The sequence below is a fragment of the Salarias fasciatus genome, assembly GCF_902148845.1.
Source record: "Salarias fasciatus chromosome 7 unlocalized genomic scaffold, fSalaFa1.1 super_scaffold_4, whole genome shotgun sequence".
Lineage (NCBI taxonomy): Eukaryota > Metazoa > Chordata > Actinopteri > Blenniiformes > Blenniidae > Salarias > Salarias fasciatus.
The window spans coordinates 24,700,624-24,719,637 of NW_021941229.1; the positions used below are offsets into that span (position 1 = coordinate 24,700,624).

The 19,014-nt window shown below is 42.6% G+C and overlaps 1 protein-coding gene across 1 annotated transcript; it reads right to left on the reverse strand.

Moving 5' to 3' along the window:
• Positions 1-2,104: 2,104 nt before the first annotated feature.
• LOC115382601 (poly(ADP-ribose) glycohydrolase-like) lies at positions 2,105-18,177 on the reverse strand. The gene is made up of 15 exons (XM_030084421.1): positions 18,121-18,177; positions 17,026-18,072; positions 16,084-16,173; positions 15,653-15,757; positions 15,507-15,578; positions 15,333-15,419; positions 13,954-14,114; positions 13,434-13,513; positions 13,214-13,286; positions 12,155-12,230; positions 9,180-9,327; positions 9,016-9,094; positions 8,831-8,939; positions 8,580-8,679; positions 2,105-2,416 (listed from the first exon to the last, which is right to left on the reverse strand). Exons 1-15 carry the CDS (start codon positions 18,175-18,177, stop codon positions 2,148-2,150), a joined length of 2,553 nt encoding a protein of 850 aa, XP_029940281.1. The 3' UTR covers positions 2,105-2,147.
• Positions 18,178-19,014: the final 837 nt, after the last annotated feature.

A 19,014-nucleotide genomic window follows, 5' to 3' on the forward strand; every position in this document is an offset into this window, starting at 1 on the left:
TGAGCTCCTACATGCTGTTATGGAAGGTAGAATTCTGAAGTGAAAATGAGGTGAGATCTTTAAAGCTATAGTGCGTAACTTCGGTCGCCCTCTAGTGGAATTCTGCGTTGTTACAACAATAAAGCCGGCGCCTCCACATGATGTACGCCGTGAAATACAAAATTACCAGATTGAGTTGTTTATGCGAAGATTGCTGAGACGGAACTACTTACTAAACATGGCGTCTGGGCGTAGTGATTTCAAAAGAAAAAGTAGTTCCCAGTATTTGCTTCAGTGTCGTAACGCTACAATATTATTTGTTGGTGTTCCACAGCGTAGTGAATGTGCGGATTATAACGTGTCCACCAAAGTGTTTTGGGGTTGTTGGATTGTGTATTTGATGAGTTTGACGAGGGGGAACAAAAATACCATCTACTTCCATTGTGTCCGTCCAGAAAACCTTCCCCGACTCGCCTCTGGATAAACAACAGCTCGCCCTCACACAAAAAAAGTAAGTATGCTGTTCGAAATTACTAAGAAATTGCGCTAAATGGGCCAATTTGCCAAAATGTTGAAGTATCGCTTTAAGTCGTTAATTTTCAAAGTAAAGTAAAAATTCATCCAGATTACAACATGGGGGCCAACAGGCTTCAGGCTCTTCACTAAACCAGAGAATATAGAAACAGAGCAGACTTTCCATCAGTTCTACTGTAAATTACTTCCATATAGTTTATTACCTAACTATCAGACCCGACTGGTGAGTGAATAATAATAAAAGCTTTTATTTTATGAGTGGTTCCCAGCCTGGGGTCTCTTCACTGGGGTCAGAATTCACATGCGACCGTAATCTCAACTCGTTTTTCCTTCAGTAAACCTCAACAGCAGCTTTTATTCACCATTACTACGGCAGAAAAGTACAACAAACCACAGAAGAAGTAATCTCACACAAAAACATGATTTTCTTTTTGTGATCAAAAGAATTGTAGGATTTTTGACTCCGTCCACTCATTACATGACTCCAAACTCCTCACAGCTGATCTCACACAACAATGAACTCCACCCACTCATGACTCCGCCCACTCCAGCTGATATCAGAAACATGAGACTCCACCCACTTATACAGTGACCCCGCCCCCTTCACAGATGACTCCAGTCACTCCTGAGTGCTCTCTGGAGGAAGCTGAACAGGTCCAGGTGGGCGCCGCCATACAGCCTGGCGCAGTAGTCCTGCAGGAGTCCGTAGAGTTTGCCTGCACAGAAACGTGAAGCGGCGGTAAGAAGTAAGTACTGAACAGTGAAAACTCACACTCCACCGATGGCTGACTGCAACACACCGTCACACTCAGCCTGGAGCTGAAACCACTGCTTGTTAGCCTGCAGGTTAGCATGCGGGTTAGGGTGCAGGTTAGCGTGCAAGTTAGCCTGAAGGTAGGTTAGCATGCAGATTAGCCTAGAGGTAGGTTAGCGTGCAGGTTAGTGTGCAGGTTAGCCTGCAGGTAGGTTAGCGTGCAAGTTAGCCTACAGGTTGGCCTACAGGTTGGCTTGCAGGTTAGCATGCAGGTTGGCGTGCACGTTGTGATATAACTTTACCGCGTCGAACGCAGCTGCAGAACGAGAACCTTCGCTAATGGTACGAACGCTGTCTGGACTTCCTGCATTTTCACTTTAAACGGGTCCAAACAGATGGAATGAAAACCAGCTGCATGGGAAACTGAGAGGCGTCACTGTGGAACGGGTTGATCAATAAGATTATGTCAATAAAACACCAACAAGGTGAACAATTGTTCGGAGAAGATTGGTTTATGTCAAATCTTTAGTTATTCAACTTCTTAAACACTTTTTTAAAGTTTGATGTAATTTAAAATGTTATAAAATGAAATACATTAAGTTCAATTACAATTATTTCTCACATAAATGAATTTCACAAAATCAAAGAAGCAGTTTAAGACATGACAATTGGTAAAATCAAACTGAATGAATCTGAAAAGAGTGATATTAATAAATACATAAAATATTCAAAAAAATCATTTAAACACTCATGACAGACCACCAAAACTGAAGTAAAACCAGTTTGTTGAAAGCTGTATGATTAAAAACAATTATTAAAATATATTGAAAAAATATTATTAGAAACTTGGTAAGTTTTAATTTATTTTGATGATCAAAGCTTAAAAAGCAGGAATCCTGATGATATTGAAGTAGATGAAACCATAGTAACCCTCTGATTGATGAATGAATGAATGAATGAGCATCTCTCTCTCTCTCTCTCTCTCTCTCTCTCTCTCTCTCTCTCTCTCTCTCTTCTCACCGACTGTAATTCCGCTGGTGACCAGCAGGTGGTGCATTCCCTGCAGGTCTCGCTCCAGCAGTTTGTCCTGTAAGGTGAAGAAGGCCAAACCTCGGCCAGCCTTTGCTGCCGCCATCAGCTGGATCACAGCTGGAGGACCACACACACACACACACACACACACACACACACACACACACACACACACACACACACACACACAGCTCAGAGTTACAGTGGGGAGTGGGAGACTCTGAATCATATTGAAACACAATACTGCTTCAAAGTTAAGTCTAAAATTAGTTGAAACTAAATAATCCAAAAACTTGTAAATCATAAACAATGTGAGTCAAAGTAAAGTCAAATTCAAAACTTGTCCAAAGTTTTTCTTTTAAATGAGTTTAAAACACTTCCAAAATGGTTAAAAATTAATCTAAAGTCATATTTAAAACATATTTAAACCTAAAACCGTAGAGAAGGGAGTTTACATCACAACTGGTCCAATATTTGGCTAAAGGTCGTCTTATTTTGGTGTAAATGTGATCTAAAAGTCTCAAATATTAATCTAAAATTTCTAAAATGTGTCTGAATCAGTCGATACTGGTTAAAAGTCAAATCAAGAGGGGGCGCTGTTGAGCTATGGAGGAGTAAGACGTGTTTTTGGTGGCTCCGGTAACTATACTCTTAACACACTAAACTTCCATATATCTCATTTGGACTGTCACATGAAGCATCCATAAGTAGAAAATAATTGAAGGCAGAAAGGTGATGTTGAAAAAAGGAAAACACAGGAGGAACGAACAACAAGAATTAGGCCCTGACCAAGCCCTGGACTCGATTGGTGAGGCGGCACCTGAGGACAATGAGAGAGGAAGTGGCCCCACCGAGCCGTGCTGTTAGCAGCCATCGCTGCACTGCCAAGTGAGGCTGCCCCGGTTCAGGATGACAAATGTGCCGCTATCGATGCCCACATACAAACTGAATATTCTGTGTTGAGAGATGAACTAGCTACAAGCAAAAAAGAAATGTAAACCTCCGTCACTACCCTCCAGGAGACTACGACTGCAAACAGGAAAACCGTTAAAGAGCTGGAGAAGTCTGCCTCACACCGATCAGATGAGGTTACCTCGCCTCAGCGCCAAATTACTCGTCTGGAGTCTGAAGTGGAAAAATTAACAGAAGTGCGAGGACTTAGAAGGCCCATTAAGGAGGGAATAATATCAGGATCATCGAAGGACCCAGACCCAGGGATTCTATCGCCGATTACTTCAAGAAGAGCTTTCCCCGGATGAGAAATCGCTAATTGATAGAGCACACCATACTCTTCGAAGGCGATGACCCGATGACCCACCAACACCCTTCATTTTGAGGTTGCATTATTTTCGTGTGCCTGAGGCCAAGCTACAGCGGTGAAGCAGCTCCGCGACGATGGAAAACGGATCCAAATCTTCCCGGACTACCCCCCCTGTGGCCAAGCGAAGGGCATTATTCAATCGTACCAGAGAGCGACTGCAAGGAAAACTTGCCGTCAAGCATGGTCTACTTCATCCTACATGGCTTTTGATAACTCACAACAGTACACAGGCCTCGTTCATCGACCCCAAAGAAGTTAAGGAATATGCTGAGTAAGGAATATACCTCTGCCCCCCCCCCCCCCCCCCCCCCCCCCCCCACTGATTGACGAGACAACTGAGTCATTGCTCCTATGACAGCTCAGGTACTTCACAAATATTTATATATTACCACCGGCGGATACACTTGATTGATTAGAGCTGTTGCTGTCACCTGTGAAGAGGTTCCACAAAAGGTGCTGTGTTCTGTGACGCTAAGACTCTCTAACTGGACGGCTTCACACCCCGTCATGCAGGACTGCGCTGTGGATTTCTATTGGACGTTTGAAATTGAGCCTCACTTTTTGTTCAGCTGTTGGCCCTGAAGTACTGACTCATTTTTGAGCTATCAGTGCATTCTGCTGTTGTCTTCTTCGGTTCAATCTGCTTCTGATATTATAGTTCTTGACTATATTACTTGTGCTTCTGTATGCTTGCTCGTTTTCCTGGAACATGTATGCTACAGTTTTATTTTAGTGTGGTTTTTAAGTGGAGTAATAGATCACTGAGGTTTTGTTCTTTGGGGAAATAGGTGGCGTGGACATTGGTGGACGCACAGTATAGCTTTCTGGATGATGATCCATATTTAAACTGACATTACTGTTGTTGATACTGCTGTGTATCCACCTCAGGCTGTGTTAAGAAGACTTTTTCCTTCCTTCTCTCTTCCTTTTTTATCAAAAAGAGAAAGGTAAATATATACTCCAATGCATATCATTATACTATGTGAACTCTTTTCCTTGTTTTCCAGTATTTCATTGAGTTCTTAAGTTACTGGACTGTTCTCCCCAAGATTTCTTCTTTTCCCACTGGGTTTTTGGAGTTTTTTCTTGCCGGATGTGAGGGTCTAAGGCGGTGGTTGCTTCGTTTTGTCTCGTTACTGTAAATATTGACATATTACCATTATGCTTATTCACTGTTTTTATTTTTACTGACCAATGTAACATCTTGAAGCCCTCTGAGGCAACTGTTGTTGTGATACTGGGCTATACAAAAATAAATTGATTGATTGATTGATTCTGTGAATTTAATTCAACCGGCTTTCTAGAGGAGGGGAAATAGTTTAAGTTGACAGTTTTTCTTGTACTTGCTTCCCTGGGAATGCTCGTGCCTATTCATTTAGAAATGGCTAGAGTAGTTATGCTTATTCTTTTTTCATTTTTGCTTAGGGGATTAGGTTGATCCGGGGTTTTTCTTTCTGTATGTTTTTTTTTTTTTTTTTTTTGGGGGGGGGGGGCAGCATTTAGAGGTCGCTCATTCAAACTTCACGTCCGGATGGTTGTGTTGCGGGAGATATTCCACAATATGCAAAATGTTGATGCTTAATAGCACAAGTGGTAACAGAGGGGATAAGGGCTTAACATGTTTGAGTTGGAACATACGGGTTGTGAATGACCCAATTAAAAGAGGAACGGTTCTTACTCATTTAAAATCACTGACGTCAGACTTTATGTTCCTGCAAGAGACTCATATAAATATTGGTTCACGTGGCAGGTTGAAAGCGAGATGGATGGGGAGGTATACCACTCTAATTTCTCATCTAAAGCTAGAGGTGCAGCCATTTCATTTCTATGGAAAAAAAAGAAGAAACTTCTGATAAAGGTCGTTATATCATCACAACTGGAGAAATTTAGAATACATCCCTTACACTGGTTAACATATATGCTCCTAATAAAGACAGCCCCATGTTTTTTCAGGCTTTTACTCTAATATCAGACATTTCACAAACAAACTTGATAACTGGAGGGGACTTTAATACCGTTTTAGATCCATATCTTGATAGATCCTCAACAAGAAGGCTTCTGAGGAGTGCCCTTTAAAAATTTCTGAATACATACATCAATAATACAAACATTCTAGATATCTGGAGAACATCATATCCTTTAGGTAGAGACTCCTCATTTTATTTTTCCGTCCATAACTCTTATAGCTGAATAGATTACTTTTTAGTTGATGCGAGACTCATCCCCGATACAATGGATGCTAAATATCACAGCATAGTAATATCAGACCACAGCCCTCTTCCCTTCTCACTTCACTTGGAACATATCGAGAAACTGCATACACATGGACGCTTAATCTGCAATTACTCAACGAAAAGAAATTTCATGACTATCTCAAAGCTTTGATCTCCTTTTGTTTTGAAACTGATGCCCCTGAAACCTCACCATCTGTCCTCTGGGAAGCTTTTAAAGCTTATATAAGAGGCTGTATAGTTTCATTTGAAGCCTCAAAGAAAAAGAAAATAGTGCCAAGCTAAAAGAATTAGATTATCAAATAAAGTTACTCGAACAGAATGCAAGCTCTCCCTCTATAAATTTATATAGAAAAATAGCGACTCTAAAATATAAATACAATAAATTTACATCTGCAAAAATAGGTTAAGTTTTCTTGTACTCCAGACAAAATTTTGTATTTGGTGACAAGCCACACAAACTACTAGCTGGACAGCTGAGAAAAAGGGATAGTGATAGAACAATTCACCAGGTTAAAGCTCGAAATAATGCACTCCTTACAAAACCTAAAGATACCAATAATTATTTTCATGAATTTTATTCTGATTTGTACACTTCAAAGAGCAACTCAGATCCTGTCACTATCTGACTACTTTTCTAGCTACAAATGTCCACTTTATTCCCATATTCTCCAGTCAGTTGATGCACTCGAACTGTAGTTTATTAGTTTTGGCGTCTGTTCGTTCAGCTTGATGAACAACATTGTAGCCACGCTACGATTCCCTTGTTGCTAGGGTGGGTGGTTGCTACGGATGCATCTGAAGCCAGGAGGAAGCTGATTTGCGTCATGGACTATTTGAGGGTTTTTTTTTCTTCAACGTTCAATTAACACATTTTGAGTTTACAAAACGAAATGTTATGTCTATAACATCTGTTCCCTGAAGGAGAGGATTGAGGTACAACACTTACAGTTTGGGATATCACGCCCCCTTGGGGCCTGCTGAGGACACCTCTATTCACGCCTTTACGGCTGATGATCTGTGGTGACGTGAATGGCCCGCCCTCCCCTTATATGAGCGAGTCGTCACAGTCATCACTCAGTTCTTATGCTCCTCACCTCGCTAAGAACACCTCACTGAGATGGGCTAGCTGACTCCTGCTGGTTCGCTTGTTCTGGTTTGTGCTGAAATCAGCTCAGCTGCTCTCTGTTGGTGTTAGCCACCGCTACTGCTGTAGCAAGCGCGACTGCCCGCGACTGCTACCAAACTTTGTGTCTCGCCATTAGCACCAAGCCGAAGTCGGGGAAAAAGTCTACTGTCCGACCCTGTCCCCAGGGGGACAGCTATATTTTTGGCACTAGTTAAACTCAACTATAAAAATCCCTCAGCTCGAATCCTTACAAACCAGACAATATCCTCCCCATTAAGCTTACATAGAGGGACAAGACAGGCTTGTCCTCTGTCCCCTCTGATTTTTGCTCGATCCATCGAACCTCTAGCTCAGAGCGTTAAGACTTAATTCCCAGATAAATGGCAATACAGCTAAAGAAACAATTAACAAAATGTTGTTTTATGCAGATGACGTCCTTCTGTACATAACTCAACCACAAACTAATATTCCAGCATTTTTAGATAAGATTAATCTATTTGGATCCTTTTGAGGCTACCAAATCAACTGGAATAAAAGTGTCCTTATGCCAGTCCGTATAAATGATTTAACTTGCCTAGATGACTTCCCATTTAAGATTCCTTTGGAAAAATTAGCATATTTGGGGACTGAGGTTACAAAACAGTACTCATATCTCTTCCAGGCAAACCCCCCCCCATTAGAAAATTTACAAATGAGATGGTCCTTTTGGAATTCTCTTCCATAATTAATACAATAAAGATGATTTTCCTCCCACAGACACTGTACTTATTTCAAAATATCCCAGTTTTCCTAAAAAAAAAAAAAAAAAAAAAAAATCATTTTTTTTTAAGCAAATGCAATCATTAATAACTTATTTTCTCTGGGGAATAAAAATCACAAAGTCAGTTAAAAAAACACCTCTGTAGATCAAAGCACAAGGGAGGATTAGCATCTCCTAATTTTTTGATTTATCATTGGGTTTCAGTGATTTGGACCTTTACCTTCTGGTTAGATGTATCAACAGCAGTATCTGATTGGCTGAAGATAAAACGAGAAGACTGTTTCTCATATTTTTTGTGGGCATTCCTATTAGCCCCAACCAGGATCGAAAGACTCTCATACAGTAATCCGATTATGCATAGCATGATTTGCTTTTTAAATATTTGAGTTTAAAACAGATCTCTCTTTTATTACCCATTACTGGAAATCCAACTTTCCCCCCATCCTTGCTTTTGTTTACTTCTTGTTGTGTGTGTGTGTTTTTTTTTTTGGGTGTGTGCGTGTTCTTTATGGGAGGGGTGGCAATAATGATAAAACTGAGCCCTGTATACTTGATCAGAATGTATATTTAACTTGAATTACTCAATTTAAGATATGAGAAAAAAAACAAGTCAAAGAACAAAAACTCAGAATCATCAAAACATTTCTCTAAAATTCGACTGAAAATAAGTTCAAAACCAATCAATCAAAAAATGAATCCACAATTTGTGTAAAGTTGATGTAAAGTCAGGTTTAAAAAAGAAAGAAGCACACTATTGATTAAGTGATGGAGGAAAAGGAGGAGGAGGAGGAGGAGGAGGAGGAGGAGGAGGAGGAGATGAAGATTGGAGTCATCGTCACCTTTGAGCTGAGGGTCTCCGTTAAAAGCTTCACAGCCCCACTTTCCTGTGGCGATGTCGGGATTGTCGTGGTGGAGGCGACCCTTGAACCCGCAGTACGCCTTCGGGGGACAGGATGAGAGCGGGTGAGACCCAGGCCCTTGTGTGTGCGTGTGTGCGTGTGTGCGTGTGTGTGTGTGTGTGTGTGTGTGTGTGTGTGTGTGTGTGTGTGCGTGTGTGTGCGTGTGTGGGTGGGGGGGGGCGGGGTCTCACCTTGTTGAGCTCTCTCGTGATCTTGCCCATGCTGTACTGGTCTCTCGGGTTCCGGTAGTGCAGCGCGTCGATGGCCACGATCTGCCTCTGCAGCCGGCGCCACTCGTCTCTGAACACAGCGGGACGGCAGGTCAGAGGTCACAGAAACGCCACAGACAGACGTGTGAATGAGCTGGAGGTCAGACCTGTGCAGGCGTTCCTCATGGGGTCCGAGCCATACGAAAGAGTCCGAGTAGCCCAAGTAAGAGCTGAACTGCTGCGAGCCTTAAAGCAAACACACACCCAGCAGGTCAGGTGGCTGCTGGGGGTGTATGTGCATGCGAGTGTGTGCGCGTGCACGTGTGTCCACCTGTGACGACGAGACACTCGCCGTCTTGCAGTCTCTCAGTGAAGAGTCGGGACACGATGAGTTCTGGATGGATAAGGAACAAAATCTCTTCCTGAAAGAGTTTGGAACCCAAAACTCCTCCCCCGACCCAGCTGTTGGCAAAGTCCACCTGCACACACACACATATATAAACACTAGTGAAGTCAATGAATCAAAAAAAAATGTGACTGAATTATTGCAGATCCGACTGTAATTGATTGCGATTATCACGCCGTTTATGAACTTGTAACCAACACACATAATCACTAATTTATCTAGAAAAAGTTCACAATGTGAAGGCTGAGCTGAAGAAGGCTAAACTGTAATACAGAAGAAGTTAGAGAAGAAAAGTTAAAAAAAAAAAAGCTGAAAAAGTAAAAAAATTGTAAAAAGCTTAAAGTTTAAATGAATCTAAAAGAAGTTGAAAAAAGGTGATGTAAGTGCATGAAATTGAAAAAGGTTTAAAAAAATAAAGTTTTAAAAAGCTCGAAAATGATAAAGTAAAGTTGAACAAAGTACAAAAAGTTGAAAAAAGCTCAAAGTTAAAGATGTGATAAAAGCTTAAAAAGTAACGAAAGAAGAATCGGAGTAAAAAGTAGTAGAGTCAGTGTCAGAGTAACAGAGGATCAATAGAGCTCCAGTCTTAAAGGTGCATTAAGGAGTTTTACAACCTTAAAAATACTTATTTTCCACCATAAATATGTTACACATTTTTAATGATGTGTACAATGTGCCCTGACATATTCATTACAAGTACCTCTAACAGCGCTAAATTGTCACTTGAAAGTTGCAGTGCCGGTCCGGCACCAGCATTTTTTTGGGGAGAATTTGAAAGGAATGACGTCATGCGCGCTCTGGCTGGTTAGGTTTCGATTTGTCCGCCATTACTCCGCCAGTTGCTTAGTGAGCAACAACTGAGCAGGATCTTCCAGAAAGTAAGAACAGACTGGCTTCTGGCACTGCCACAGCTCCACACAGACTCCACCAGGTAAAAGAAACTTAAATCTTACTTGAGCGCTTCTAAACGAGCGAAGACGGAGTTCCCCTCTTCCGTGAGCCACAGGGACGAGTGTTTCACTAAGCTGCATTACGCCCAAGGCCTGCAGGGGGCGCTGTTTCGCTTAAAACGTGCAAACTCCTTAAGGCACCTTTAATGGAAAAATCCAGACTAATCAAGCAGCAGTCAGCACAACAGGTGTCTGTTGCCATGGAGACCAGCTGCACTCGGCAGCCATGACAGTGAAGCTGCACTTTTTCCATCCAGTTTGCATGGTTGAACAAATGTCGTCAATCAAGAACCCAGAGGTGAAATAGAAAAAAATAAATTTCACTGTGAGCATCAGAAGCCTTTCATAGATTGATCTTGAGATTTTCATGTCTGTAGGATCATCCATTCAGCCACGGCGAGTTTGTAAAAATGTGTGAAGTTTTGGATTCAGGTGAGAAAATCTCTCTCCAAAATGCACTGGAGCGGAAGGGAGAAAACTCTGCACTCTCCATAAACAAATGCATCTGGAGAGAGAACCGTTAGAGATAAAGACAAAATGAAAACATTGTGAGCATCACAAGGGAAATGCCTGTGTTTTGAGGTATGATTTGTGTAGATTCTGCCAGAAATGTGGTCGTGGGGATGAGAGAAACTTAAATTTTTTGTTGTTTAAATCAAGAGCCTCGAACATTCTCCCGCTCTAGCCCTTTTCAATACACGTTAAAAACTCCAAAACGGGCTGAAATTCCTACCCAGCTTCAAAGCTCACAGTTTAAATTTGGTAAAAGATCTGGAAAAGATACTACATACCTGAATAGAGGACAAAAATGGCAATGTTTCAAAAGCTGAATGATATCTCTGCGTGAAAGTATGACAAAGTTATGATTCAGGTGGAGTTGATCATCTACACCCATGTTAAATGTTTTTTTTAAAAAGTTGAAATATTTCAAAAAGTTTAAAATTTTCACCATCCGTTAATAAGGGGCAAAAAATTGCACAAAAGTTGAAATATTTCAAAAAGTTTGAAAGTTATTTAAAAAAGTTAGAATATAGCAGGAATATTTTAAAAAAGCTGCACATTTGGATATTTGAATAGTTCAAATCGGACAAAATTTGTAGGGGAAGGGTGCCAAAAAATTGAAGAAGTCAGAAGAAAACAGAAGAATAAGAAAAGATTTGGTATGTAAAGGTGTGAATGCCTCAGCATCCACAAAATGAGCAACAACTTTTATTTCTAGCCTTTAAACTCATGTATTTTAACTGTAAACAGTTTCACATCAAGAAACACAAACGTGGGATTTGAAACATCCGTTGAGTTGAGATGCTCATGGGAAGGGCAGTCTGTCTAAAAATAATAATTAATTTACAAAACCTAATTAACTTAAAAGTCACAAAGTGTAACAACAATACCACTGTCTGAGTCCATATTTCTTTCCTCTGAGCCAGCTGCTGACCCTGATCCTAATTCTGCCATTATTGCAATGAAAGAAATTAATCTTCTCACAACTATACATGAATTACTCACGATAATGACATTAAAACTGATGGCCCTAACACACACAAACACAAACACGCACACACACACACACACACACACACACACACACACACACACACACGCACACACACACACACACACACACGTTTGTACTTATATCGTTGTGAGGACACTCATTGACATAATGCATTTCCTAGCCCGTTACCCTAACCCTAACCATCAAAAATAAATGCCTAACCCTAACCTATGCCCTAAACCTAACCTAAACCCAATTGTAACCCTAAATCAAAAACCAAGTCTGAACCCTCAAAAAGGCCTTTTGAAAAGTGAGGACTGGCGAAAATGTCCTCACTTTGCAAAAATGTCCTCACAAATGTCCTCACTCTGTTGGTGAAATACGAATTTTGGTCCTTACTTTTGGGTATGTACAAGAACACACACACACACACACACACACACACACAGTCTCACCTGCAGGAGACCACGACCTTCCTTCTCAATGTGACCTTCTGATGTGACGTAAAGTCTGTTGATCTTCTCTGTGCAGCTACACACACACACACACACACATGCACACACGCACACACGCACACACACACAGGATGAAGTCGGCTCTGTGGCTCTGCACCATTGTCACTGACAGATATACATGAATATTCTCGAGCTGCAACTATTGAGTATTTTGGAAATTGAGTACTCTACATTTTGGGCTCACGTGGTGCGCGTTCCATGCATGAGCACTGATCCACGCATCCTCGGGGAGCTTTTCTGTTGCTCCAGACTGTTTATCTGCTCTTTTATTACAGATTTTTATAGAAAATGAAGCTCATACATTGTTAGTCTATTATAATTTAGTATTAGAGTTTATTTAGCCTTTTCTGTTTCTGAATCGTGGGGCGGCACGCAAGGGATTACTTTCACTTTCAATTCTGTCGGCAGACCTTCTCGTCCCTCCCGACAGTCTGTTCTCTCCGTCCAGTTTTCCATTCTCTGGAAGCAGCAGCCTGATGGCTTCAGAGTCACTTTACTGCATGGTTTGTTTGCTGTGACGCTCTGGCGCGAGTGTATACCAGCGCGACCGGCACGTACACGCAACGCGGTCACGCGCAGGGCTGCGCGCGGACCCCAGCATACAGGAATTCATGACGGGACAGGTGTCAGCACCTGGTCTGGCATCGCTTGGATATGTCAGCCAATCACAACAATCTGGGTGACACACGCACACTACATCTCTCTCTCTCCCTCACGCGCAAACGTGCGCGCCACCTCATTGCCACGTGATGTTAATTAAACGAAGCCTCAAGGTATAAAATTTGCCTCGATCATTTCTTGTACTCGAGGTACTCGAATTACTCGAGTAACAGTTGCAGCCCTACAATATTCTGTATTTTAATGTGGGCAAACATTCCTGTTGAGAGACTGATGCTGTCATCAACCCTTCATGTTGTCATCAAACTGTTCATGTTGTCATCAAACTGTTCATGTTGTCATCAAACTGAGGATGTGTGAAGGTGTGACGGAGAGTTTCACCTCTTCCACTGAGGTTCATCGTCTTTTCTGAGGAGGCGCCTCTCAAACGTCACCAGTCCGCTCAGCTCGGTCTCTGGAAACACAAGACAGGGTCTCACACACACACACACACACACACACACACACACACACACACACACACACACACACACACACACACACACACGCACACACACACACACGTCCCTCCAGGAGGACTAGGGGTGTGTGGAGAACTCACTGCTGTCCGTCACGGTGTTGAAGTAATGCATGATGGTTCTCAGCTTCTCAATCTTCCTCTTTGACTTGTTTCCAAACAGACTGAAGAGACGGAAACGTTCAAACCAGAGAAGAACAACGAGAGAGTGAAGTGACAGAGCAGAGTTACTGCAGAGAGGAGAAATGACTGAACCTGCACAGAGTTACAGATGCAGAGAGAAGGAATTCTGTCACTTTCTCCCAGTGTTTGCTTTTCCTTGACTTTCTCCGACTGTCTCTCCAGCTGTTTCTGTGACTTTCTCCTACCGTTTCTCTGTTTCTATGAATTTCTCCAATCTTTTCTCTGACTGTTTTTCTGTTTCTTCAACTGTTTCTCTGACTTTCTCTGTTTCTGTGATTTTTATCCGGGAGTGTTTGCGTTTCTCGGTTTCAGACTTTCTCTGTTTCTCTTTCTGTGACTTCCTTCATGTTGACTTTGTTTCTACAACAGTTTTTTTTTTTAATGACTTTCTGTGCCCGTTTTTCCCTGCCTGTTCTCCGACCTGCTGAAGTTGATGCTGGGGTAGTTGTGGTACTCTGCGTTGGGCCTGGTGGTGTTGCGGCAGGGGAATGTGCAGAAGAAGGCGTTGGCGAGCAGACAGGCGATCTGAGACTGTGACAGAGTGATGGCTGCAACGTGTCCGCTACGCAGCAGAGGGATGGCCTGGAAACACCGAGACAACATCGGATCGGGAGGAAGGAATTCAAAGAAAATAGAGCTTTACGGTCAATAAATTCCACATTCTCAAAACAATAAAAAAAAAAAAATTGAATTCCACACATTTCTAAAATGCATCAAAACACTACATGAAATAAAACAAAGCATAAAATTCTTTAAGCAAATGAAAACTAACAGTAAGAACTTAACCAAAATAAGATTTACACTATTTCATGAACTTTATGAAATGGTAAAATGTTTCAATTAAATTTGTTTCCAGACTGGATTGACAACAAAACAAAACATTTACATTCAATACATAGTCATCTATCTGTGAGAGCCACTACAGTGATTGTTTGAAACAGTGGACACCCTCCCCATTTTGATTGACACCCCCATATTTTGTTTAAATTTTGTTGTTTCAGTTTCGGTATATTTACTTGGTTCGTTGTGAAATGTGAAATTGTGATTTTAAAGGTGCTGTAGGCAGGATTTTGCTAGTCAATGCTAATTTTTCTGTGTTTTCTTTGGATTAAATGTTAGAGTATCCATTGGTAATCCTTTAGGAGTGTAGCATAATTGCACTCCCGCGAGGGCGCAGCGTTTCCATCTGTCTCTGTTCTGAGCTGAAAAGGAATCTCGACCGCTCCAGGTATCTTTGACCAATCAGAAGAGCCCCTGAAGCTCTAACCGTGATTGGTCGAGGATCGTTCGTCACACGTTCTTGTGGGAGGGGCTTAACTTGCATAAGGGCCTGATGTCAGAGAAAACCGGACAGGATTGGCTGTGCTGGGTTTCAAATCGCCATCTTAGATGGATCAAATCGCCAAATGGTGGAGATGCGGAATCCTGCCTACAGCACCTTTAATGCACCTTGTAACAGCACCACATAGAAACAGGTTTGTATGGGTTACTAAGCGGGTTAAGTGAACAGGCACTTTTTTGGGGCAGTTAAAGCACCAGCAGGGGTCCTCAGGATACACGTTGCTCAGTGTAGCTGTAGCTGGTGTTTGAATGGCGATGCTCAAAAGATGTTCCTGTATTATGTTTCAGATGTGATTAAAACGACTTATTTCGAACCCCCCACCTGCACGCCTGGACATTTTGAATATGTCTGCACGGGTGTGCAACATATCACATCACATATGTCTTCTTTTTAAAATTATCTTAGAACTGAGCTTCAACAGAAGACTTTCAAGCTTGAAATGTTTCAAACTAAAATACCGTCTTCACTTCGTCCGGCAGCTTCAGGGCCAAGTCGGCGATCTTTGGAAACAGCGCGTTGACAAAATTTTCTGTACTTGGGAGGCGCTGCAGAGAAGATAGAGACGCCAATCATTGATTGACCGTTGCAGGTTCAGAAAGCGCCATAGTGCATGATGGGAAGCGTTCACTGACCCGAACGAAGTTGTCTAGGGATTCAAACGTCCACTGGCCGTTGTACTTCGGGTTGAAACTGAGGATGGCTTCCTGGTGAAGGAAACACACAGTGTTTGATGCTTCTGTGTGGCAGGAATCTAAATGCTAATCGTGTGTGCACGTACCGCCACATCTCGGACGCTGGCCGTGTGTTTTGAAGCCAAATTGCCGAGTTGTTTCTTGATCCGCTTCCACCTGGAGTCCTGATTGAACATGCCTTGACTTTGGATCTGTGGAGTTAAAGTTCAAAATTTTTCCTCGTTACTCAATTTAATGATTTACTGCCAACTTTTCAAAGCATCTTGGTGTGAGATTTGGTTGGGTCAACTGAATGTTAGCTGAACACATGTAAATGTTTTCTGGCTCGTTCATGTTTGTGTTGGTTGGGCCACAGAGGACTTAGTGATTTGTACCTGGTCTGTGACTTTCTGGAGTTTGGGAGTCGCTGTACTGAATAAACTGTAAAACTACCAAATGTTCACCACAGTGTCTGTAATCTGAGACTAAGGCTTCATTGTGGATCATTCCAGTCGACGAGAAAGAGTTAGATACTCACCTGTGAACATGGCAGCTTCACAAAGTTCGGTTGCCAGGCGTGCACTCCTGAAAAAGGAACGATCCAGCGATCATTGTTGAAAGCGTTAATCTGGGGGGGAAAAGGAGACAGAATATCTTTCTTCAGACCAAACCATTAAAAGTCACCATGAAAGGAGAACAAGTGAGGTTTGAGTCATGTGTCTCCTGCACACCAGGTGGCAGTGTTGAGTCGAGGAGCGTCTGTCGCCTGGATTTCTGAGTTCTGGTTCTTGTTTTTGGTAAATTGAGGGGTTCTGATTGGACACAGTGTAAACCTGCTTCTCTCACTGTGGAGAAGACAAAGGCTTCAGACAGTGTCGGGTCTTTGAACTACTCGACCTGCCGCTTCTTTTACTGACTCAAAACACCATCTTGTGGTCCAAACTGGGACTGAAAATCTGAACTATGGCTCAGACAAGTTGGAATCTACTTGAACTTGGCAGATTTAGTAGAAATACATCCCTAAATTTATCTTTGAGGTGACTTCATTACTGTTGGTAGATCATCTCAGCTGTTTTGTTCCGGCTTCTTCTTGTTGCCATGAGTTCATAAATCTGCTTCTTTCAAAAATAACTGACATCCAGATTACAGAGCATCTTCCACCCACGAACTGATGTAAATTCACATCAACTAAATGAGTGAATCAGTCATTATACTGACTCACAAAGTGCTGAGAGCTCGCCCTATGCAGCTTAACACGCAATACAGCTGTGTGACCAACATTCACACCGGATTTAACTTTTTAAGGGAGTAGCTATTTACAGTACTCCAGGTACGAAATGTTTACCTGGTTGCACACTGGTGAATGTTTTTAACAGAATTGGCTCCAACACAGTTGGTATTAGATTATGACAGATCAGAACAGAACAGAGCATCCTGTAGTTCATGGCTGTTACCAGCAGAGAGCAGAAGAGAGTCTTACATCAACGAGGACAGTGTGCTTCTTGCTGGGCTTCAGTTCTCCCAGGACGTCCCTGCAGTCCTCAATTCGCTTCAGTTCGGTGGAGCTGCAGCATAACGAAGCCTTTACCTCCCCAAAATGATTCTCGACCGCTTGAAACTTGAACTCTTCAGCCAATCTCTCACTTCTCAAAATTGGGTCGGATAGAGAAGACGGAGGAGTGGAGTAAGACTCGGTCTGACCAGAAGCACCTCCACTGCCATACTGCGTCTTCATCTGATTTCCTGGGCCTTTCCCTCCCTGACCTTCACTTTGATGTCTGAAAATATGGGATGATGGAGAAGACAGAGGACTGGAAGAACTGGCATGGCCAAGACCTCCACCACCTCCACTGCCATCCCGTGTCTTCGAGTGATTTCCTGGACCTTTCCCTGCCTGATCGTCACTTTGATCCCAGAGACTCTGGGTTGGTGGAGGAGACAGAACATTGGAAGAACCGGCAGGGCCATAACCTCCACTGCCTCCACTGCCATGCTGTGTCTTCATCCACTGGCTGTCTGGGCCTTGCTGCCCATGTTTCCCGTGTTCAGTGGAAGTACTGCCAGACGATGAAGATGAGGAGAAAAGACAATGGCCACTCTGATCAAAACCACTTTCCCAGGCTGCTTTTGCATTGCCGCCACTTTTTGTTGGTGAAGGAGGATAGCCAGAGGAAGAAGAGCTAGCCTGACTGCTGCCACCTCCACTGCCATCCTGTATCATCACCCTCTGGTTCTCTTGACGTTTGAATGATGAAGAAGATGTCGAGAAAGTAGAGGAGCTGGTCTCAGTACAATCTGGTCTCCTGCCATGTTGTGTCTCATTATCACGGTTCTCCGGGCCTTTCTTGGTTTCGTTTGAGGTATGGTGTATCGATAAAGGAGATGAGGAGGAGGACCCACTCTGATGGCCACCTTGTTCTCCACCATGCTGTCTTCTGTTGTCCGGATTCTGGTTGGAGGTATTCGGGTATTTATCAGGTTGCATGAGTTCTTTCATCTGTCTGCCCTCTTGCTGTCTCCTGGCCATCTGCAGGAAACAAGAGTTCAGAGTTCAGTGTGAGCCTCAGGTGAGGACCTGGGGGGGCAGGGTGTCTGTGACAGACGTTTCTGTCCTGGAGGCCAGTGTGGACATGATGGACGAGCTAAAGGGGAAAATAGAGACAATCAACTGGACTCCAAGACGAACACTGAAGCCCTTTACAAGGAGGACCAAAGCCGACTGAGGTTCTCCAACATGAAGGTTTTCTGAGTCTGTTGTCTCAGTGAGAAGAGACACAGTTTAAGATGAAATAAGACTTTATTGTAACTGCAGTTCAGGCTTAAGAGAACTCAGTCAATTAAGAGAAAAGTTTGTAGTTTTCAGGCTGTTCAGACCCACAGAGTGTTTGTGTTTAAACTCTGTGTCCAAAGATGAACTTTGATCCAAACGTACAAAAGTCACAACTAAACACTGACCTGTATCAGCCTGTCTGTAAATCATTAGTGACCCTGAGGAGCAGCGTCTGACTGGAGCTGACTGAACAAGAACGAGGCTCCACCAGAATGTCTGCTTAAGAAACAGCTTTACCCACCGAGCCAGTTTCACCTGAGCAGGGTCGCCAGGCTTCACGAGAGCCGCCACATTCATCCATTAACTCACAACACTCACAAACCACTTGGGGGGAGGGGGGTCGAAATTGAACCCACAACTGCAATCAGAGGTCAACGCCGCTATTCCCACTGATCCACAGCCACAAAATATGATGAAACTGACAGAAAATCAAATGACTGAATGATTAGATAAATAAAATACAAGAAAAGAAGATTTGTTTTGGGGAACACAACACAAAATATTTACTGTTAATACTATACATAAATACAGAAAAAAACTAGATACGAGAATCCTTTGAGGGTCTTTATGAGTACTTAATCTCGGAACTAGTCATGGTTACAATGAATCAACTAAATCGAGTCAAAAAACTGAGTAACT